Source organism: Poecile atricapillus, chromosome W (genome assembly GCF_030490865.1).
Source record: "Poecile atricapillus isolate bPoeAtr1 chromosome W, bPoeAtr1.hap1, whole genome shotgun sequence".
Lineage (NCBI taxonomy): Eukaryota > Metazoa > Chordata > Aves > Passeriformes > Paridae > Poecile > Poecile atricapillus.
Window position 1 is genome coordinate 51,954,453 of NC_081288.1, and position 25,101 is coordinate 51,979,553.

At 39.0% G+C, this 25,101-nt stretch overlaps 1 protein-coding gene across 1 annotated transcript in view; it reads left to right on the plus strand.

Moving 5' to 3' along the window:
- The first annotated feature begins 20,010 nt into the window (after positions 1-20,010).
- Positions 20,011-25,101, plus strand: part of LOC131592462 (testin) — a 29,076-nt gene continuing 23,985 nt past the window's right edge. The window contains exon 1 of the mRNA XM_058863989.1: positions 20,011-20,113. Coding sequence (XP_058719972.1) covers positions 20,087-20,113 — 27 coding nt within the window. The 5' untranslated portion in view covers positions 20,011-20,086. The remainder of the gene's footprint in view (positions 20,114-25,101) is intronic.

Here is a 25,101-nt window from a genome sequence, read left to right on the forward strand (position 1 = left end):
ATCAGCTGTCAAAAACAGTAGCGTGTTTCAGGTTTGTTGTCTTTAATGGGAAGCACACTTACAGAAATGTATTAATTCAGTTCTGCTTGCAGTTGATATTTCTTCCCCTGTATTAAAAAAGTCTGTAAAATTAAGTCTGAGATTGTTTGATTCATGATTTCAACTGGACCAGTTACTCATATGTTGAAAGACATGGAAAAACCTTATTACTTAATATAAGCATTTGCTTAGAATGTGAAAAAAGTTTTACATGGTCTTGACCCCTGCTGAGAGAAGGTCATTCCCTATGGATGGCACTCCAAAGCACATGGCAAGACCAATACATCTTCAGAAGATATAGAAGCTATATCAAGATATATAGGAGATATATCAACAGATAAACCTACACATGTAAAGCAGTATAGAGGGTAGGAAGTTAAAAGTCTGTCATCCAAATTGCTAACAGGGTTTTAAAAATACTAATTTAATATCTTAAAATAATTTCCACAAAATAATTAATAGTTTCCATAACATACAAAAATACACATAATTGAAATTAATAAAAGTTAAAAATATGTTTTTGGGTCTTAATTCCTACTGAAAAGATTAAGCTTTAAAGCACCAAATGAGGCAGTTTTTAATAAAAATAATTTAGACTTTAAAATTAAAAAATAAAATAGACTCTAGATAAGACAGGCTCTTTAAAGACCATCTATGGATTAAGGAAAATAATTTGAAGAATTTTCATAATAGTGCTGCACTACTTTTAGGAAAATAAATACTCCAAAAGCCCATAAGGTGGCAGCAAACTCCTTTTTAATTGAGAGCAGTAACTGTCCGCTCTTTTGCACAGTCGACGTGATTAACGTTTTAATACCACCTCTTCATCGTCCAATTAAAATAAAAAAGTGGCACACCAGTAGCATATGTACTCCTCTTATTTAAAAGTCATTATTTCTCACTATGTAAATCAGATGCTTTAATATTTAATAAAGTAAAACTAAATTATATTTAGAACCTCGGGGTTAAAAATAAAAAAAAAATTTAAAAAAAGAGAAACCTCCCACAATGAAGGGACAGAATGTGTCCCACTGTGAACTGATTGGTAACTTCTTTTCGAGGTACATCAACTGACCTCAGTGCTCTGGCTATTGAATGAGCAGAACTAACAAAATGGCTTATGTAACAGTTTATTGCAACAAAATCCCCTTCCCGAAGTTTTCACATTACTGAGCCCCACGCCTTTTTCATACTCAGTATCTCCAGAATGCATGTATTTTTAAGCAGCTTGGAAAATGTTTTCACAGATATGTTTACAGCTAAGAAATCTGTCCATCTGCATGCTAGATGTGAACTGTCAGAAAAGAGCAAGCTGAATTGTATATGAAATATTGTCATTGTCATTGCTTCTACAGCTCTATGGTTGAAACACGGTATCTGTGGCACTGACAAGTCTGTACAAGTGTCATCTACCAGCCCTGTCCTGTTTTTCAGATCTGGTTGATGCTGGAAACAAAGATAGATAGATAGATAGATAGATAGATAGATAGATAGATAGATAGATAGATAGATAGATAGATAGATAGCCGGTTTCCCGGCTATATTTAATCTTTTTGCACTGAAAACATGTCCAGGCAGAGTGAGTGGTACTGTACATTTGTAAAGAATTGCAAATCACAGGGTAATGGCTAGACTTCTGGCCTCACACAGATCCCAGATACTTAGAGAATCACAGAAACATTTAGGTTTGAAAAGACCTTTAGGATCAGTGAGTCCAACCATTAACCCAGCACTCAAGTCACTAAACCATGTCTTCAAGCAGCACATCCACGTGTTTTGAACAATTCCAGAGACAGTGATTCCACTGCTTCACTGGGAAGCCTGTTCTAATGCTTGACCTCCCTCTCAGTAAAGAAATTTTTCATTATATCCAACCTAAACCTTCCCTGGTAAAACTTGAGGCTATTTTCTCTTGTCCTGGCCCTTTTTATGAGCAGAGACCAGCCCCAACCTGTCCACAATGTCCTTTCAGGAAGTTGTAGGGAGAAATACTAAACTCAGTACACATATAGTTCACCTGGTACTTCTGCAAGCGTTTGATTCACTGAATCTGTATTGCACTAATATTTCCATAGTTTCATCATACTTTCTGATCCTGTACAAATACTAGCCCATAGCACCCACTGTTCATAGACCACACTAACACACACACAGAAACACACACAAAACTTACGTGTTTATAGCAGATATTTAATTTTTGTCATAGTATACACTAGACTAACCACATTACTGGACTTTATATTTAACAGCAAGGTCTTGTTTCTTCAGTTTCCAAATAAAGATGATTTTTATGCCTGCTATCTGGCAATCTAAACCCGGAGTTTTGCAAATCAAGTTATGGTAGAAGCTGCTCAGCTTGTAAAACAATGCAAGGCAGAAGACTTGTATTTATGGGTTGTCAGAGCCTTCCTTGGCTTCATCAACAAACCAATGAATGAACAAGTTGTGGGCATCCATTAACAGTAAGACAAATCAGACAGTGGAAGTAGACCTGAACTAGATCACATTGTTTCATAGTCCACAGGGTTTACAGACACAACTTTAACAACTGTCACCATTCCCTTGCCTGTGAATGAGTGAGGAGCATTGAATTTACTGTTTCCTGACTTTCTCACAGGTGTTTCCTATTCCCAGGCCTCTCCTTAGTTCTTGTACACTTCAGTAGGCACTGTTTTCCCTGTTTCTGCTTCTATAAACAATCACTGAATGTTGCATTTTGTCAGCTGAGACAAAAGACATCAATGCACACTACATTGACAAAGAAACACAGTGTCAGGATATTCCTTTGAGCTTCAAATTCAACATCTTTTTTTATATACATTTCATGTATTACTGTGAGCTGTCTGGTTTTACAATTTCCTGATTCAGTAAGATTGTACCTTACTTCGTCATAATTAATGCACCAATATTAATGACTATACATTACTTTAAATTAAAATAGTAAAAGTAATTAAACAAGTCCCACATCAGTTCATTAAATACAATACCAGAAACTTGTCAGAAAACTGAGCTGATTCAGCCAAGAAGATTTATCAACAGAGCTTCCACACAGAAGAACTCTGACCTTTAGCTAGTACTATAATTTTTTTCTTTGGACTTTGTTCAAGACATAATCTAACCTTGTCTCTTATGGCAAAGCAAAATAAGCAATAAAATGTCTTCTTTATATAACCAAGAATAATTCTTCAGGTGACTGGAAGATATTCATGCTTTAACACATACATATTTTGGGAATGGTTTAATAAAACCTAAAAAAATACAGTGGTCTCATACTGAATGGTTTTATAAATTGAATACTGAGATATTTATACATGTAATAAAATCATGACATGAGGAAGACATATCTTTATTCAGCACTCCTATGAATCAATGACAGAAATAAATGCTATGATGTCATATAGTTACTCAGCTGCTGCAGAGCTAGAAACAGATCTTTGGATTGCCTTTTTGGGAATCGAAAACATGGTTGTTTCATAGTACTACGTTTTATATCAGTGGCTCCTTCATACCTCTCCCTTTTCCCTACAGGAGGTGTAACAATCTCAAGTTGTTTACAAAGTAAAGCCTTAGGAAAATTGAGCTATTTAAGCAAGGCACATCTTGGAGCTTTTATTTGCATGCAATTTCAAATGAAATGGATAGTACAATTCTAGAACAAAGAACAGCACTGCCAGAGCTGGATTTCTTACCCTTATAAGAAGTTATCACCCTCTTTCATTCCACCTGCTAACACCAAGTTTGATCAGAGACAAGTAATGTGAAAAGGAAAGTGCAAAGGGGCAGTGTTTCACTGGAAACAAGTCTGAGGCTTTCAGAAGAAGGTGGCTTGAGGTGAGGAGTACCATTAGTCATGACCTTACAAAATTTAAACTGGTGAGCTGGGCAGGTTTGGAGACCAATAACTAACTGCAAGTGACTAACCAATGCCTGTGATACTCTTAATTTGTTTTTCTGCTTCACATAAAATCCCATATTCTGCTTCACATTAAATCCCAATTTTACTCCATTATTTTGTCTAAGCCAAATACAACTTCTTAGTATTATAAAAGGGCAAAGAACTGTAATATTCAATAAAAGATTCAACCATTGATAAAAATTGCTGGAGAAGAGTTGAGCAGGATGGATTGGAGAGAAAAGAAGCAAAGAAACCAAAGCTATCCACATAAGATGAAACCTGCGGGCAAAACTCCTTTGCATTATGCCAAGGCTAGGTAAATCAAAATGACTCAGCACCCAGATTGTCTTTGGGTCCTATGAGTAATTAGGTTGAACTATTTGGTTAGGTTTCTACAATCCAAAGGAGCTATCAAAGTTACTTTCTTCTGAGCATCTACAAATAATTTTGCTTTTGATGAAAATGAAAAACTCTAAGAAAAAGTTGTATGCCTAATAATAGCTGAGATAGACAAACTAAACAGCATTTCCTGGAACCTTATTTAATGGTTACTCCAGTGGAGATGTGCATTCATATTGTCCTACTGCCACCTTTGCTTGGCTCCAGTAAATTTCCAGAGAGCTTTCCAAGCTCAGCTGTTCTGTTCTTCTGTAAAAATAAATTAAACTATTCTGGTCTCAAGGCTGCAGATACTCACCAAGCAAAGGGTGATCTGAAAAGAACCAGTGTAATTAACTATAAATGAAAGATACAAAGAAATAGCTGTCTCTAAAGGATGAATCACATCACCCTAAGACTGGTGTGTGAGTAAGCCAGATGAAGCACACAGTAGCAGTACTTATTTCTTTCCATAGATTTTAAAGACAGCTCAGAGGGATTAGCTGTGACTCAAACATTTAACTCCTACACATGTAAAACCAAATGATAAAAAGCTCTCACTGAATAATGACAGACAACTGCATACAGGGAATACAGGAAGTTGTAGACTACCCTACAACCTGCCTTGACCCCTGAACAATAATGATGATTGGATAGAATTCTACTGAGCAATGACCTGTAGTAAAAGTAGGTATTGTTACCACCAGCACGGCTTTTACACCACTCACATTGTAGCTCTCTTCTCACCAGTAACCCAGATTTGGCCTTTTAGTTACTTTGGTGTTGGTTCTGTTTATTATTTTTCTTCAGATTGTGCTTCTTGTCACTTCTATAAACACCCACAGATAACAGTGCCTTTCTGACTGAGGTTTTTTCTAGACTGGTTCAGGATTAGGTATTCCCTGCCTCTTTAGTCACTAGCTTTCTGCTGATCCAGGACAACCTGCTGTTCCTGCATGGTGGGGATACATATTTAGCTGCTGGCTAGAAATTCAGCAAAGAGTTTGACAGAGATAGATAGTAGAGTAGTTTGTTCAGAGATGCTTAAAGAAACGTGCTCTTGGTTGCTGTGCAGCAATGCTGGCAATGAGCTGAGTGATGCGGTCTCTGCCACCAGCTGGTGAAAGCACACAAAAGACCTCAATCCTGATGACAGCCTGGAGGGCAAGTGAACACGTTGTGGCGTTGTGGCCGGGTGACAGGCTGAAAGGAGTCTGGGCTGGGGTTAATGGTGGCCTCGTCTGTGGGAGGTGTGCTTTGTCGAGGCTGCCAGGTGAAGGGGTTGGGAGGCAAGGTGACTACACTCTATCATGGAGAAGGAAGAAAAGAGCACCGGGTCTTCCTGACACCTTACAGAGGCAACAGCCTGAGCCACACCATGAGTAAGCATGGCATGAAACCATGCTTGAACCCATGGTGGATGGAGACCTCTCCAAAGGGAAAAACTGCAAGCTTATGCCTTCCGACACCAAGAGAATGGGTCCTCCTCTGCCTTCAGATCTGAGCTTAGAGTGCCCTGGTAGTCAAAAAATGGGCACAAGCTTCACTGGGGAGACTCTGGAGCCTGAAATATGCATTAGCACCAAGATGAAATAGCAATGAATATGCTGTGTTGATTAAGGAAATGTGGAGAAACTGCTGGGGCTTATTGTGTCCTCAGACTAATATTTCTCATTGCTTATCCACATGGGCACTGAGGGAGACCTGGAGCAACTCTAGAGAGTCTACTTTGCTGGATTGGATGAGGTGATAGACATGGGAATCCAAGAATTTTCCACAATCCTACAAATGAAAGGGAATGGCCAGGCAGGATTGAACATACACTAATTTACCAGGTGGTTGCATGGCCAGTTGTGTGGACTAGTACTTTTGTTTTTATGACCATGTTGTAAATTCCTTTTTCCATGATGGGGGAACAATTCAGAGGCAAGTGAACAATTTGTTGGGTGCATAAGATTCTTGGAGGGAAGACAGACAAGGACAGATGATCACAAAGATATTCCAGATTGATCATAAGATGTTCTCAGCACCAAAATTGAGAGAGGGAGGTTGATGGGGGCAGTTGGTGGGGTCAGTTGGTGGTGAGCAATTGGGTTTTTTCACATTGTTATGAAATATTCTTGGATTTTATTTTCCTTTCTCTTTGTTTGGGTTTTTTCCTTACTTTTTCCCTTTGTCTATCTTACTTATTATATGGCTTTTATTTCACTCATGAGTTTTCCTCAGTTTTACCCTTCTGATTCCAGAGCATTGAGGGGGAGTGAGTGAGCAACTGCATGGGGCTTTGTTGCTACCTGGGGTTAAACCACAATGGGCTAAAAAATACATGTGTGATTCTTCAGGCTAACTGCATCCTGGGTTGTAAAGGAAAAAAAAAGACTGCGGCTACTAAGTCAGGGGAAGTGATCAATCACCTCAACTTGGCCCTTGTTAAATCACTTTGAGAGGGGCTCCCCACATTCAGTCTGGGGCCCTCAGTACATTAAAAACATTGACCAGCTGGTGAGATTCAGAAAAGGGCCACCAAGATCATCAATGACTGAAGCATTTGCCTTGTGAAAAGATGCTGAGGGTGCTGAGCTTATTTATCTTGTTCAGAAGAGACAGCTGCACTGGAACTTCGGGACTATAAAGAAGTCAGGCTCTTTCCTAAGGTGCAGTGGGAAAATGAGAAACAGTGTCCATAAACTCAAAAGATGGGACATCTTGACTATACAAGGAAAACATTATAATTAAACACTGGAGTAGTTTGCCCAGAGGAGTTGCATGAACTCCATCTTTGGAGGTGTTCAAGACCCAAGAGGACAAAGCCCTGAGCAATACTCTCTGATTGTTTATACTGCTCTGGCCAGGAGGCTGGGGTAGATGAGCATGAGCACCCTTCCAATCTGAATGATTCTGTGAAATATTCTTTTCCCATCAATTGTATGCTGTGACAAATCATGGGTAACTATGAATAACTGCAAATCCCACTCTAATCCATGCAGCAGCAGCTCTGAAAGTCTGATCTGGCTTTCCAAATTCAATTCTTACTTTCTTTATAGGTGAGAACCTTAAAAATATTTACAAAAAATAATCATTTTGAGAACAGTATCACTTTCCCTTTGCTGACCCCTGAAGTATGCCAAGATTACAATGTGTGTAATTCTAAGATCCTGCTGTAGTTGGTAGTTAAATGATCTGCTTCGCACCAGGTCCACTTACCCTTCAAAAAAGAAAAAATCATTAATTAATACTCTGACAAAAAAAAAAAAAAAAATAAATAAAATAAAAAACCCACAAAATTGTGATGGCAGTCTTGGTAGAATTATTATCCTTAGTTATATTAAAATCTCAAAGAAGAAGGTATATTCAGGCTATACTACATAGAGTAACGCAGAGTTTACAGTTTAAATCATAATTATCTCTGAAAGCTAATTTAAAATCACTGGCATTTCATAATGATCATGCAAAGACACAGAAGTCTTTAAAGCATCTAGAGCTTTCAGGCTTTATAGCAAGACTACTTTTAATGTAATTATAGCAATTAAGACCCTTCTATTAATAACTTTCTTTTCAGATTACTAAGCCACTTATGTAGTACAATATAAAGAGGCTTCTAATTACAGTGACAACATTGTGATTTCTGAAAACTGCTTAATAATGTGTGATAAGCGACTGCCAACTTGCATTAAGATGTTTTAGGAATCCTGCATGAACCTGATGTTTGATAATCCTGTTTTGAAGACATGATTTGAATTGCAAATTGAATTTAAAGGAAAATTCAGCATTCTTCTGCCAAAACCAGTGGAATATGTATTTGCAGGGCTGAGCAGACCTTTAAAAACATAGCAGCGCTTGATAAAAAAACTTCTTGTTGTTTGATGTAGCTGGCCATCAGATGCAAGGCACACTGGTGACAGAAAAACTTCTCATAATTATCTCAGTGGATCAAAATCTTAAATGAATTATCTGGTTTAAACAAGGCATCCCCACAATAAGAAAGATAAGGTAATAAATAATAAATAAATAAATATAATTTATTTTACTTAAATCAGAAAATAAGAAATGTTGAAACCGAGTCTCTATTTAATTGCTCCAGAGCAAGGTGTCTATTTCAGATATTAATGAAGTTTGTCCCTTGCTGCATGTGAAGCTCTTGGATTCTTGATTTTTTTAATTCATTTTTTTTAAATATCATGGATTTAAGGAAGACTTATTCTTCATATTTTAGACATGAATACTGAAAAACAGAAAAATCAGATTTTAAGAGATTAAGTTACGTGACTGTACTTCTTAAATTTTTTATCCCAAATGCATTATTCAGAGTCGTGTATCCTTTGCAGGTTACTGAGCTTATGGTGAACGCTAAACCACATGGTATTGACAGGTTTCAAACTGGGACATGTTTTTGAGAGTACAATTTTTCAAGCGCTGTTACTATTATTATTATTATTGTTGTTGTTGTTGTTGTTATTATAGGCTTAAAAATTATAATTGTCTTAAGCACTGCTAAGACCACCAAAGGACTTTGCCCACTGCAGCAAACTGTGCAAAGAAACTGCTCATCTACAACCACTGAAGCTCAACCATGTGGATATACGCCTTGTGATTTCAGGAAACTGGACAGCGAGTTCAGCCACCTGACAGGCACTTGAGTTAAGATAAAGGCCGTACTGTTGTCCAAGTATCTCAGGTCTAAGGAGAGGTCCTGAGGCCTTCCACCAGAGGACCGCACTTGATTCAGGTGTTGCAACAGATTCATTGTTGCAAAAGACAGTGTAAAACATCCCCCACCTCAGGGGAGGTGCTTGGGCATTCCCACCTGTGCCCGAACTACATTAATCCAAGAACTCTGTGTTACAAGGGACCTCCAGCACCGACAAGCCCAGGGAGAAAAGGACCAACGGGACACCACTGGATCCACAGGGGTGGTGACTCTTTCTACTTAAGTTGTCTCTCCTTGTCCCTCCTGCCCTCCCTTTCCTATTTCTGTCTCCTTCTCCCTCCTGCCCTTTCTTTCCTATTTCTGTCTCCTTCTCCCTCCTGCCCTCTCTTTCCTATTTCTTTCTCTCTTTCTCTATTTCATACTCACAGTTAAATAAAATCTGTACTATTGACTTTGGCATACGGTCTTACTTGCATCTTAATTTGAGCAGAGGCATCTCTCTCTAATAATCATAATAATCGTATCATAACAATTATAAGATTATAATTAAATTCATCTGTTCTTTACTAAACATGAAAAGAGAAATCCCAGACTTATTTTCTGCAAAAAATTCGAGTATTCATTAAACAGATTAGAAATATTAGAATTACAGTTGGATGCACTTTTGGAGGGAATAATTGATTTAACAAAAAAGCAATTTTACATTCAACCCTAATGGCATCTATGATGCTGGGCTGAATCTGACAAATAGGCTTTATTAAAAAACCCAAACCAAAACAGCCATTTTCAGGGGTCATTTACAAAACCAGGAAAGAAAGGTTTATTTTCTTCTCAAACTTTACCCACTAGTGCATGATAAAGTTGCCAGGGAATATAGAAATGGCCCAGTTTATATATTCTAAGTGTGACTACACTCACAATTATTCCACATTAAATGCAATGGGTAATTATCCCAAAGCAGGAGTTGCTCCTTCACAGCAGGGATTCTGTACAGAAAGGGATATATTAGAAAAAGAACATTTCTTTGTCAAAGATGTTCTGTTCCATACAAAATATTTTAAGTACATACATGATGGGACAGATTGTTTCCTTACCTTAAAGGTTACAGGATTTGTGTGGGAGATGTGGTATAAAAATAAGAAGTATTAGACAAGGCTGTCCCATACTTCAAGAACAGCTGAAGGCCCTAAACACAAGACTATCCAAGAAGAGATCAGTACTTCCATTTAGGTTGTTTGCTGAATATAGCCATTGACTACTATTCAAAATGCCTTCAAAATGAGACTCTAGCTGCCAGAAAAATTTTCAGATAAAAAGGCACAAGAATTGTCAGCTCTTGCAAAAGAAGGAAAAATATTCTTCACTATTCATGTTCTAGGAAATACCCTAATTATCTGGCATTAACAAGAAATCAAATCAATTTCTTTCTCTCCTTTAATGTTAAAAAAAAAAAAAACCCCAACCCAAAAGAAACCAGTCAACAAATGTTAGAAGAAGAATGGAATACTTATGCTATCATGATAGGTAGGATGTGAAGCCGTAAAGCTTTCATCTCAAATGGCTAATGCTTGATAAAATTATAACAAGCTGAAAATAGACCAGGAAGCATTGGATAGCCTTGGCTCCTGGTACTGTATTTTGTCACTGGTGGGAAAATAAGCAACAAAATGAATGAAAAAAGCATTTGAAAGGTAGGCACATACATGGGCACACTGAATTCTAACTTGCTTTTCTTGTGTACCTTTTTGTATATATTCCCTTAGTAACAGACAAATACAAGATGTTATCAAGTTATATTAAAATACTTTTTTTGAGAATGGAAGGCAAAACATGGATGAGAAAAGCAAACTAAGACTTCAGTCACTCCTTATAAGGGAGTGGGAAGAAGATGGAAACCAAATACAGAGCACAAAACATAGAAAAAAGGCATACATAGAGAAGGAGGGAAATATATGAAAAGCTCTAATCTGCTGAACCATGTTGTTCATACAGTTTCTTTTCAATAATGTTTTGTGAATCCTTTAGTCTTTTCCAGTAAAGGAGTACAGTTGTTGCATATATAAAACAGCTGTGATAAATTGTGTTGTAATGTTTCATGCTTATTATACACAGAAAAGAAGAAATACACCATACAGGCAACGAAGAAGTGAAAAACTTTAAATGAGGTACAACTTCAACAGTTTCTGTTTTCCTCGGCACTCATGAATCATATTCAGTCCAACAGCTTTTGAGACACAATATATCCATTGCTCATTAGTACTAAATGCTTGAACCATGATACAGTTTTCAGTTCTTAGCTAACATACCGTTGTAATTTTACTGCTTCCTACTGAACAAGCCAGAATCTAGACAGTACTGTATGTAGTTCAATATGGGCAAACATGCTGATAATCTTTGTGAATCAGATTTGTTTCTTGGTCTGTGGTATATACAACAGACAAGTTCCTCATGACACCATACAGAAGACATGAATTCTATCTAGAGTGTCTCCTGAAAAACTAGATGTTGTCCCATGCTTGCCTCCACCTACTCATCTTCAAGGGCCAATCCCTAATCCCTTCTGGACATAACTTTGTCATAAAGCTGTCTAACAGCTGTATTTAAGAGTCCTCTTAATTCTGGTTCTGCAATGACTTCTCCCATTATCAGTCTCCCTCACTTTGAAGTTCCATGAGAACTTCTCTGCTACCAGCCAGAATGCTCCTCTCTTCCTGCTGTCTCTGGTGTTTGATTTCTTCCACAGACAGTTACAGTCCCTAAATTCAGCTCACTAAGAGCTGAAAATTAAATAATCACAAGATTAATACATTTCTTCTGGCTACAGAGTTGAACTGGCTACTCAAGGAATTAGGTAAGAACCAGAGATGGCAAGGTCGTTAGACTGAGCAAAGGGCAGAAATGAAGGAAGAAAGAAAAATCAGAAGTGCTGCTTTAGCCAGAAATGGATGTTAGGACCAGATTCTTCTCTCATTGCTCCTCAGCTACACAGCCACCTTTACTGAATAATTTTTTAATCATGCAAAAATGTTTTTGTTTCTCCCCAAAACACATTTTTTAATGGCATACAAGTCATTAAACCACTTAAAGTCAATTGCACCATATGGCTGTGTAAAGCTAAAAGCATAGGCAAACTACATGTAGGACAAGCCTTAAGACCAAATTCAGTAAACAAGCATCCAGCTGTGGCTGAACTTATGCCTCTGTAGGCTCTTTGTCACAGGAAAAGAAATCAGATTTTCAGAAAACTTTTTTAAAAAGTTTTTATTGGCTGAAAAAGAAGTTTGCTCTGATTCTTGAGACATCAGCTGCAGTCCTGCATATTGAGCCATGCTTTTCACCTGTTTCAGACCTAGAAAACATCTACACTAAAGGCCTCCAAGCCAAACAGCAGAATAAAATGGCCAAAGTGAATTATATGCCACATATTTTCATTTTAAATGAAGGCACAGATGTAGGGAAATTACCTCTGTGGCTGACTTATCACTCTCAGCTAGCATTTCCATCTGCTGGATCAGAGCCTAAACTTGTATTTCAATAGAGGCAGCAAATGCTAGACTCATATCAAGACCGTATTATATTATGACATTATTATATGAAGAAGGATTAGAGTGCAGTATAAAGTCTTCCAGGACCGATAAAAACAGAAGTGGCAAGCCCAAGGAGGAAGTTTACTAGGTAGTTCAGATAATTGTCCTAATTTTAATTTTTCTTCCAGTATACCATATATACCATCTGAAACTATAAATCATATCCCCTGAGACTAGTCCTTTGACAACCTGTAAGTTACCGGGTAAGACCTCAAGTGGGTATCTTTTTGGCTGGGCTAAGAGTAGGTTTGATCAGTAGAAAAAGCAAGAGTTTTTGATCTATCAAAGTGACAGTTTGGAGACCTATGACCCTAATGACAACTTCAGTCCATTTAAGAGAAAAATTTGTGCTTGCAGAGCAAAGCCAGGAAATTTTTTTGATGGCTCTAAAAGGAGTCTGGTATGCAGAAAGTCTGATCATCAAAGCCTGTTTCCTGAGACTTAAATTATTTGCTTGTCTCAGATGTGGGTGGCAAATATCACAAGATACATAATGAATTCAATTAGCTATTAATGTTCCTTGGCATCTGTAGTGATAAAAGCATGATCTCATATGCTGCAGCTACTTTCTTTCAATAGCATTAGACATCATCTCTTCAGCTTAGGCTGAAGTTATTAAATACAAATTATAGCAAAAGAGTTGCTATGATTCTATCCAGATGGTACTTAAATTATCCTTCTCTAGACGTATACAATCTCTATGCAAATTATTACAAATGGAAAATCTGAGAACCACAGAACCTTTGCAGGAGCTCTCTTGCATGGGAAAGAAGCCAAACAAGTGCTCATAACATTATAACAGCAGAGCTGTGTAGGAAATTAGTTCCTATTCCACAGTTTTTTTGAGAGTATAAATAAAAAATTGTCTCTCATTGCATTGGAAGAAAACCAAGAATGTTCCAAGTGAGAAACTTGTCAGAAAGAGCCTTCACCTTTTATTGAACTAACTACTCCCATGGAAGTATTCCCCTTGGTTACAGTCTTCTACTCTGACCTAGGCAAAGCAGCATCAGACACTGCTCTTTGCAACTCATGTAAATACCATAGTCCTAATGAGATGGAAATTGCTTCTCTGTGTACTCTACTGTGACCAAATATTCTACTCCTAGTATTTGAATTCATGCAGAAATTTTTGATTTCAAAGAACTGCTCTGTTGTCATGACAAAATAAAAAACTCTTTGCCATCAAATTTCTAAATAATCATAATTTTCAAAATTTTGCCTCTGTATATTGAAAGACCTCTGACATAATTCACGACAAAAAAAATAAGATAAACTTATTGACTTAGATAAATTTCATGTAGCTTATAGATAAACATCAAATTTTTGATCTCTTATCAGATGGAAAACACAAGTATGTAGACACCTTTTAAAAGTAATCCTGTTTCTTTTGTCTCAGGGAGCCCAGATCTCAACACAATACTTCCCATAAGGCATCAATGTAGAGGGGAAGGATCACCTCTTTCAACCTGCAACTCAGGATATCGTATGTCTTCTTTGCCACAAAGTGCATGATCAACTTGGTGTCCACCAATACCCCCATGTCCTTTTCTGCAAAGCTGCTTTTCAGTGGCTCAGCCCCCAGCAGGTAATGGTGCCTGGGGTTGGTTGTTCCTCCCCAGCTGCAGGACTCTGAAATTCCTGTTGAATTTCATGAGGTTTCTGTCAGTCCATTTCTCCAGCATGTCCAGATCTCTCTAGATGGCAGTAGGACCCTCTGGTGTGTTACACCCACTTGTTTTGCATCTTCAGCAAGCTTGCTGTAGATACACTCTGCTCCATCACCCGGTAATGAGGATGCTACTCTCATCTACCGAGCCAGTTATCCCATGGAGGCACCTGAGGATCATATCAGATTGGTCAAGCATGACTTGGCAAATCCATGCTGACTACCTTTGTCCTTCATGTGCCTGGAAATGGTTTCTGGGATTAGCTACTCTACCAATCATCACAGGGATAAGAGTGAGGGTGACCAGCCTGTAGTTCCCTTGCTCCTCCTTCTCCTGATTTTTTTGAAGATAAGAGTTACATTTACTTGTCTGCCATCTTCAGGCACTTCTCCCAGCCACCATTATGAAATCAAAATTATCAACTGGTCTCACAATGGCATCATCCAGCTTTCTTGGCAGTCCTGGATATCTCCCAGTAGGACCTGTAGACTTACATATGTCCAGTTTGCTTCTGTGTGCTCTGACCTCACCTTCTTCTACCAAAGGTTTTTCTTCTACCAAATGTTTTCCTTCCACTCTTTCCCACTAGTATCTGGGATTTCTGAAGGCAGGTCTTATTAGTAAAGACTGAGGTGAAGATGGCAATGCCTTTTGCATATCCCATGTCACCAGGGCCACTACCCCATTCAGCAATATGTCCCCATTTCCCCTACTCTTGCTTTTGCTACTTGTGTACTCAAGGACTTCACCTTGCTGCTTTTGGCATAATTTCTCAGATTCAACTACAAGTGGACTTTGCCTTTCATAGACATATCTTTGCATTCCAGACAATGCCTCAGTATGCCTCTCAGGCTACCCATCCTTGCTTCCACCTTCTATAAACTCCCTATTTATGTTTGAATTTTGCAAGGAGCTCCTTGTTCATTCATGAATTAAATATTTTTGGAAGCTTACTATACAATAAGCTTTTCAAAGAACAAGAAGTGCTTTACTTAGTATTTTTCTAATACCATACATTTAATTTCTTATAATTTATAATACATTTTGAGTAGGTGTTTGAGAAGGTGTTGAGTATGTTTTTTTGCCTGAGTAAATTTACCTCTATTAGAGATTCAATAATGCAGGAACCTTCTTTGGGTTGTAACTACTGATGTTGAGACTGGGACTTAAAACCAGAGAGGAAATAAAGAATTAGCTCTCTTCTCCAGTACATAATTTCTGAGTTATATCCAATAATTGACTTAGAAATCCAAAAGTGGGACATGTTTAGTTTCTATGCTAGGGGACCTAAGGCACATTAAGCTCTTGGAGTAGCCCCATGATTCAGAACAGGCTCCAAGCCAAGAAGCATATTGAGCAAAAAAGAAATGATAGTCAGTAAACAGCTGTCTCCTAACTTAGCTGAATCATGCATACTTGATAGAAAACATCTCTGCTTGTTGGGAAACAGAGACTCCTATTGCAGTTCTTTCAAAGAACAGAGCACAGTTTATTCTTTCCTTTTAGAGGAGGTTGGTTGGTTTGTTTGTTTTTTTTTTTTTATTGTTTTCTCTTCTGCTCTTTATGCCCCTAAAACGGTCTACAAAGAGGACAAGTTCAAGTTCCTCTTCTGGTTGAAGGAAGCTTTAATTTTCCCAGCAAGTGTTATAATCATCAAGCTACACCACATTTTTCCACCATTTTGCTTTGCCACTGTTTCAATAACTGAAAAGTCACAGGGACAGTCAGGGAAAACAAGAGCAAACATGACTGCAGCCTGTGTTAAGGGTTCGTTGGATAACAAGCCCTCATTTCTAAAACTTTCAACATCTGGCCAGTGTAGGCCTTGGGACTGCATAGCCACGTAGACAGATCCACTCTGTCACTATTTCAGCAAACACTTTTTCTTTTCTGTACAGTGGTACTACTTTAAAAGCATAGTTAATACAATGTAGCCAAAGTCTGGCAGCTAATCCACAGTCCTAACAGATGGAAGCTGTAGTTTGATTCCCCATCATGCTGAGGAAAACTTAGGACCTTCTATTCCGACTTGGGGGAAGGTTCCTAACTATTCAGGCTTTATAGAAAAAGTGGAGCAGAACCCCTCTTCTTTCTACATTCTTTTTAAAAGGCAATAATTGTTACTAAACTTCACAAGGCTCTTAAATCGGCCTCTATTTCATACATGGTCATAATAAGCCTCTGTGTAGGGTGAAATACAGTGAAGTTTAGTTTCTAGATTTTGAATGGATCAAGCATGAAACAATTATCAAAATTACTGTGTCAAGATTAACACTCAAGGTATCTGAAATCTGAGACAGTAAAAAGCAGAAGAATTAAAGTACAGTGGAGAACCATGTATATGCTTACCTTGTAAACAGATTATCAGTAATGCCTCCAGACTTACAGCTTTTGATTTCTGCATCCAAATTCTCCTCTACGTTTTTATTGGACCTGCCACAAGACATTTCACGTAACATTCCTTTGTTTTATTCAAATGGATACAGAAAGGCAAACGTTATTCCCTTCTTAAACTGAATTTTTTTTTTAAACTAAATTAGTGTATTAAGCCACTTTGAGGCAAGACAGACTCCTTATATTTATATCACACTTCAGATTATATTTACTAAAAAAAGATCTTAAAAGCACAATGTCATTATTTCTAACATATAAAGCACTGAGTAAACAGCAAAACTAGAAGAATTTAACTGGAAGCTAGTCTCAAGTATTTGCTTGAAAAGTTTAAACAGAAGAACTGTTTATTAAATAACAGCTTTACTGGAAACAAATTTTCAGCATTGCTAAGTTATGATACCTTGCATCTGAGGATGGACATAAAAATCACCTTTACAATCTACATATCTAATGTTTGGAGAAATGCAGCTACATTTATCATTACAGTATCTGAGTGAAAGGAAAATTGTAAAACCAGGGAAGTTATCTGACTGACCATCCACTCTGTGCTGTCCACGTTCCCAGAAATGTTTATGGTAAAAGTATTAGCCTTTTCCCATCTTCTGCCTGTTGGGTTTATGAACATTGCTGTGGGAAAGTTAGTGCTGGGATATATCATGCTCTTTCCTTACAAAATACTAATATTTAAAACAGGTATTGGATATTTCCCAGATAGTTATGATAAAGCCCAGCTCTGTGCCCTGGCATGTCAATGCTGTTCTCCTCACAAGTTCAGAATCTTTAAAAAGAAGAGTCATACAGGATCACATTCACAGAATAGGAAATTATTTCTGCCAGCCAAATTAAAGCCATAGAAAACACAGAAAACAGTTAGAATCTTAAAATGTATTCTGTATTGATCCAGGTCTCAGAGAAAGTGTGTTCCATCAGCAATCTGCTGGTTTGCAAAACAGAAGTTTTATATTACTGTCTGCATTTTCCATTTTATACATGAATTTGTAGGCTTCATATATGAATTTGTATATAGGAAAGTTGTTAGAAGATTACTACATTCTGGTACCAAATGACACAACTGAGATATGCACAAATCACAACCAGAGCATCTCCAACTCAAGAAGTTTAGGAAAAATATAAGGAAATGAGATAATTATTAACTAAGCAGTGCTATAGCTTAGTAGGGAAAAAAAAGAAAAATGACATGATCAAAACCATTATTATGCTATTATACTCAGAGAGATAAGGATAAGCAAAATATGTTTAAACCATACAAGATTTTCTTTCCTTTTTTTTTTTTTTTGTTTCCTAAAATGAAAATATGCTCCTACATCCATTCCCACATGAAAAGCATATAATTAGGACTATGATGGTTTAATTTCTCTGCTTACTATGGTCAAAAGTACCTATCTAGTCTTTGCAATTGCTGGCATTCGACAGCACATTTACTGAACAGGAATAATCTCCTGCTTACTCCTTTGATCTTAAGTCTGAGGAAATTATGAGGCTTGATGGTATTCAAACTGTAGGGTCCCAGTTATACCACCATCAGGCACTCTTAACTTCCCCTTGTCTTTCAACCCCCAAACCAGCAGGAAATAACCACTAAACCAAACAGACTGAGAACCAGAAATGAAAAACAAAAGTTCAAACCCAAACAAACAAAATACATGCAACAGCTCCTGTTGTTCACCTCTTTTAGGGAGACACACTTTAAACACAGCAGCATTAGCTGGTGGACTGTGTTCTCTCATTTTATCTAATGATACAGCTTGAGCCCACCCTCTCTTAGCTTTTTACTGGACTTGGCCAAGGTCTGCTGCACAGATTCACCTGTAAGAGCTGTTGACCCATAGCATACACCATGAGGCCAGTCCTAGCAGGAAAGTCAGTTTTACCTTTATCTGCTAACAGACAACAAACAGACCTGGTCTCATTTTTGCTTTGTTGCGAATATCTTTCAACGAGTGGTGTTAGACAAAACAATGAAACACTGAAAGATAAGTATCTCTGGCCTCTGGGGAAGAAAGAAAACGACCTAAGATCTACTTGAGAAAAGCTGGTATGTATGGAGAGAAAACATTAGATTCTGAAAATGAATGACAAAATTATCTACCAACTTATTCACCACCAGTTCCTAGGGTAGCTATAAAGTCCGTATGAATGTTTGTTACTTTTTCCAAAGATAAATATGAAACATTAAAATATTTTACGTTAGTATTCAGTCTTTCAAACGCTTCATTTTTCAGTCATTTTGCATTACGTGTATATTATAGGTAAAATATATTTTGTATAGTCAGTGGCAGCCCAGGACCGAACACACGCATAAGAATTTGTAGGCTGGGATCAGAGTCTCAGTTTCGTTCCGCCAGCAGGCAGGTAGGTGGAGTCTGGAGCCAGCCCCCGCGGGCACGGCCCTGCCCGGGAAGCCGCTGGCAATTCGGGAGCAATCTCGGCCAGGCGGGGCTCGGCAGGACCGTGCTCGCTGCCGCCTCCCGCTCCTCCTCAAGTCAATAAACACTGAATCACAAAATTGTCAGGGGTCGAAGGGACCTCTGGTGATCATCTAGTTCAATTTCCCTGACAAGGCAGAGTCATCTAGAGAAGGCTGCATAGGAACCTGGCCAGGTGGGGTTTGAATGTCTCCAGAGACTCCACGACCTTCCTGGGCAGCCTGTTCAGTGCTCTGGCATTAGTAAGTTCTTCCTTACGTTGAGGTGAAACTTTTAATGGTTTAGTTTATAGCCATTGTTCCTCGTTCTGTCGCTGGGCACAGCTGAGAAGAGCCTGGTACCATACCCGCTTTGAGCTATTTATATGCATTAATGTCATCTCCTGTCAGTTCTCTCTAGACTGAACAGGCCCAGCTTCTGCAGCCTCTCCTCATAAAAGAGATGCTCTGGACCCCAAATGATCTCTGTGGCCCTCCACTGGACCCTCTCTTTGTCTCTCTTGTTCTGAGGAGCCCAGAACTCAACAGAGCGTTCCAGATGTCGCCTCACTAGGGCCGAGCAGAGGGGCAGGATCATCTCCCTTGACCTGCTGGCCATACCCTTCCCGATGCACCCCAGGTCACCACTGGTCCTCCTGGCCTCAAGACATTATAGCCCTCCCATTATAGCCCGAGATTTTCCCTTTTCTCAGGCTTCGGGAGGCTCCGCATTTGCAGGCGTCTGTACCTGCAGGCGAGAGGCCGCACCATCCCCCCCGTCCCCGCGACCTCCTGCCCCGCCGGGGCTGACTCAGGGCGGGGCGGGGCGGGGCGGGGCGGGGTGGGGTGGGGTGGCGGGGATTGGCTGCGGGCAGGCAGCGGCTGGCGGGGATTGGCTGTCGGGCCGGCAGCGGCTGGCGGGGATTGGCTGCCGCGCGGCCTTTGTTCGGCTGCAGCCACTGCCGCAGGGCAGCGGAAGTTTGAGCGTCGCGGAGCGCGCGAGCCGTGACTCCTCCGTGGGAGCTGCCTCACAGCCGGACCCGCCCCGCCATGAACCTGGAGAATAAAGTGAAGAAGGTAAGGAGGGCTGCCCTCCGCGTTGTCTGCCGCGCACGCCGGTGTCCGCTCTCTGGGGATCGGCGCACCCGTCTCGTCGCTGCAGCCCCCGCGGGGACTGCCCTGGGGTCCCCCGGGTGCCGGGATCAGCTCTTGCCGGCGCCCCGCGCTTCCCGCCCGGGCCCCGTGGCAGAGGTGGGAGGCAGGAGAGCTGTCTGCCGGGTACCCCGGAGCTGGGCTGCCTCGCTGCTCCCGAACCGTAGCTAGTCGCCGCAGCTGGTGCCCCAGGTGGGGACATACTGTCATGCAAGTAAAACATGTGTTCGGTCCCTCCTAGGAAAAGCCTGGGATCTGATAGTTGTTTCTATGTACGTGCGCTGTGTATGTACGTATGAAACTTAAATTACAAACAGCCAAGTCGCTGTTTGTGGTTATGTTAGTGATTGATTTCAGACCTATGATGTGACTGACTCCTTAGAGCTGTGTTATCAGCGTTCTTATGGATTACCCCCTTGAGCGAGAAGCCTGAGCTTGAATTTGCATTCTTTTTAAAGGTATATTGACTACTTAGTTGTGTCAAACTGTCAAAAAACAAAAGGTAAGTAAAAGAAAGCAATAGGTAATCCAATTGTATTCAGTCTCTTTCAAAAACTCACTATTTAAAACTGGCTTCAGGTAGGAGGCTCACGTAAATCTTTGCTTCTAGTTCTTTCACAAATTATAGTGCTAAAGCACTGACCTTTTTTAAAAGTAAAAGCTTATTTGTATCACTTTTGATACTATTTGATAAGGGGAAAATGAGCTTTTTATGTGAATATGGGTTAAATCTATACATAACAACCTTCACTGATACCTGAAAAGTAGTCTTTTGAAATGCACGTTGTAATAATGTGTATGGGGTTTACTCCTGAATTATTTTATTTAAAGGTAGCAACTTGTTTTAAAATACACATATACACTTTGATGTACCTGTGTGCTTTTCCAGCTTGCAGACTACAATCTGAGTAGTTGTGTGTGTGGTGAGGAAGACTACCTGTTGAGGCTGAATCCTAGCAATGCCTTGAGGTGCAGCTTGCTTCAAGTGATGTCACCGTGTGATAATGTCACTTGGGTGAGGATCCTGCTTTGGAGGAGCTGCCTATCTCAACCCCCGGTCATTAGGCCATCAGCATATAGAGTAGCTAAGTACTGTCGCTGTGTTTAGAAACTAGTTGTATGCACAGGGTCATTCCCCTTGTATGACTCTGATACAATGAAAATAAGCTTCTTAAGTACATTTGCTTATATTTTCTAAGCACAATTTAAAACTTGATGGCATCACAGAGCTTGTTCGCTGGAAGTTTTTGAACTCCAGGAGGTGAGATGCATTTTTGTGGAAGATAACACATTCTAATTCAGATTTTATTCATCTAAAGAGAAAATAAATATGGGGTGTAAAATGACTGATAAAATTCTGCAGTTAATGGAGTCTTGGTTTGAGTGACCTTGCAGTTGCAGAACATCTGCTTTAAATTGAACTGTAGTTATTGGGTAGTTGTGTGTGTTTTAAATTTATTTCACTATTTTTGTCGTATTTTTCTTTGATCATCTTTTACTTTTCTTCATCAACTTTGAAGATTCCTGAAGACTTTTCTGAATCTGCTTAGATAGACACAGAAGCTACTGCCACAAAAGAAACCAGCAAAGCTCCATTTAGTGAAAGTAGTATTTCTATTCTGATCTGCTTTATTGTTAATGTGCAAAGATGTCAGTGATTTGAAAAACTTCAAATATTCTCTGTTCCTACTATATGTATATTCAGAAAACTATTTCTGTTATTGTGCTGTTTCCTCTCCCCTGCTCACATTTTCTGCTCATCTTCTTTCTGTCTGTAATTCCGGTGAAGCTTATTTTCCAAGAGAACAGAAGAGGCTCTGTGAATGTCCCTACAGGGAGAACTGGGAAGCTTTGCTAGGTACCAGCGAGTTTGGTACAAAATTCTTTTTTGACTGTCGGGATTTATTTAATCAAAACTTCTTTGATTTTGTACACTGAACAGAGTAACTGTTCATGTCAACTCTGGAGTAACTGTGTGTCTTCCTTTTCTGTCCTTTAATTCCAATTCTCAACCTGTTTATTTTCTTTTTGCTTCTGTCTTTTTTTCCAACTTCCTTCTTTGTTGAAGGGTGGAAGAAAATACTGAGAAGTTTCAAATCAAAGTTATTAAAACCAGGGAACTACTTGGCTTTTAGAAAAAACTTGTCCTGAGGTGGAGATGGCTGTGTCAGATTTTTAGTCCACCAGCAGCAATGGGTTGCTCAACCACATGCTGTAGTTCTCACCTATCTTTGTCTTGCAGCCTGAAGTGAAAATAGTTTGAGTTCCCTTACAAAATGTACTTTGTACTTTATGTAACTATTTATTTTGTAGTGACTTGTACGTATTTATTGCCTGGGGAATAACCTGGTAAACATTACAGACTGGTAAGTGGATATCCTGCCTGTTGGGCAGGAAGTTCTTAGAACATTGGGCAGAAGAAAGCAGGAATTGTCATGTTGTCCCCAGATCAGTAATTCCATTGCATTTTTGAACTCTGAGTTTAGATGTTGGCTGTTGTGTAGCCCTGGTGTTCAGCAGAGCAGAAGGAAATGAATGCCTGTTGGAGCAGCATGCCATGTGGAGGCTCAGACACTCAGCTGGTGCTGTAGAAAAGCTTCTTCCCCTACCTACAGCTGCTAATTTATAACTGTACTGGGTAATATATTGGGATGTTTTCTATTTCTGGAAAATTTGATAGATGAAGTTTCCAAAGTTGACATTCCTAAGATTTCTCTAAGTGTCAGTAATCCATGAGTCTATTCTTCAGTTTTGAGCTTCTGTATTGTCTCTTTGGAAAGCTGCTATGTACATTTATATCTATATGCCTAGGTTTGTATGAAGAAAAAAAGCACTCAGAGAGAGTCTGTTTTCAGTGTTCATATCAGGTTTGGTGGGTTTTCTTTCTCCAAATGTAACAGTTGTAGCACAGTCTGTCTGACTGGAATTGCTTCCCTCCACTGCAAGACCACTAGGGCTCCAACAATGTACTTCAGCAGGAAGAACTACTGCCCCATCTACCACAATTGCTAACTTTTCATCCTTTTGGCAGTGGATACCTTACATATTTGCTGCCCGTGACAGAAAAGCAACAGTCCTGTTTAACATACCCTTCTTAAGGAATCTTAAGGGCACAATTGCTTTTGTTCAGACTTTTAATTTAGCTATTGTTTGGTTTCTTTCATGTGTTTTAAAACTCATCTTGCTGTCTTAACAAGTGGCCAAAGGAATCAGTACTGCCATGTAGCCAGATGTCTCACTTGCTGTGAATCTTGGGCTCTGGACAACCACAGCCTGCCAGAAACAAATTTTAGCACTTTCTATACTGAGCAACATACATGCAGAGCATATGCAAATGTGTGGAATAACATGTAAATTTTTTAGTCAGTTCATCATGTTTTTTAAAGCTATTAATTAGCTGGCAAACATCTAGGCAGTGAATAGTGTCTTTTTGGCTGCATGTGAATACTGAGACTTTCCTGGTCTGTTACAATTTTCCTTTCAAGAGGATGGGGAGTTTAGGGAAAACTGTACAATTTTCTTTTTCTCAGGAGGAATTGGATTTGCTCTTGCATTTGAGGGTCATGAAGGTGGTGTTTGTATTAAACGATTGCACAACAGAGCTGAAGGGTAAAAACAGTAGCTCCAGCTTGAGAAGTACTTGTGAAAAAAACAGACCACTGTTTCTCCCAAATACAATATATGCTGTGTTCTCAAACCTTTCTTTGAGGCTATGAGGAAAATGAAGATTTAATGCTTTGTGTTGAATACTGTAGCAGAACTTTGTTTCAACAGCCTGGATTCCTGCCCTGTCTGCCACCTCTGTGAACTTGGTAAAATGAATCAGTAGGTCATGGTCCTGCTTTTCAGTTCTGCTGGCAGCATGGTCTCATGCTTCACTAGAGAAAATAATCTGGCAGTGAGTCTGTTCTATATAAACTTTCACAGTATAATACTTGCTTTATAAAAAGAACTTTGCCTGCGGTGGAGAAGGGTCAGCGCAGTTTGGGGGAAAGGGGTGCAACTTCTCTAATGTGGAATTTGTGTGTGGTTGTTTTTCAATGGTGTGAGACTTAACAATGTCTAAATCACTCAGTGTTTGGTTTTCCAACTAACAGAAGAAAGCAAATCAACAACTGTTGATCTTTGATAAATGAACGGTGAATAAAGTATGTATAGGAGCAAAGTCAACTTTTCTGTGTTTTGCAAAGCATGATTTAATGTCTGCTGGGCTGCACTTCCTGTTGAGGTCACTGTTTGTTTTGGTGTTACTGCTATGGAAACCCATTATAGCAGATCTTTTTTGCTGTTTCATGCATATAGTAAGATCAAGGAAATGTACTTTTATTCAGGGGTGAGTTTTGCCTGCAAGTGGAAGAATGAAAGCATATTTGTAGGCATAAGAGGAACTACTTCAGGCTTGTTCACAAGGAAACTAAGTAACTGCTTCCTGCATATGCTAAGGGGTTTGAGGGTTTTTTCTCCCATCAAAGTTTAAAAAAAAAAAACAACAAACCATGTGAATAGTGTTTTGGAACATCTGTCTGAATCCACACCTTTAGTTATTTTTTGTCTGGCATCCCTGGATAGAAGCTTGGCAAATATGGCAAGGCTAAATTTAACAATTTAAACAGTCAAAATAAACATTTTGACTGTTTTGGGGTTTTTTTCCCTATGGTAAAAGTATTCCCCACGTGTCTGACAATAAAATATCATGAAATGCCTGAATAACAAGTCAAGAAACTCTTTAAATTCAGGACTCCATGACTTTTTAATATCAGATGAAACTTTCTTGGATAGGGTATAATTATTAGCTAAGTATTTTACAGCAAGAAGGAAAATTAACTTAGTTTGAGTTACAGTGTTCTGTCATAAAACACAGATCTGCTTCTGCAGTTGTTCCTGTAAAAAAAGAAAGAAATGTTTCTATTTTC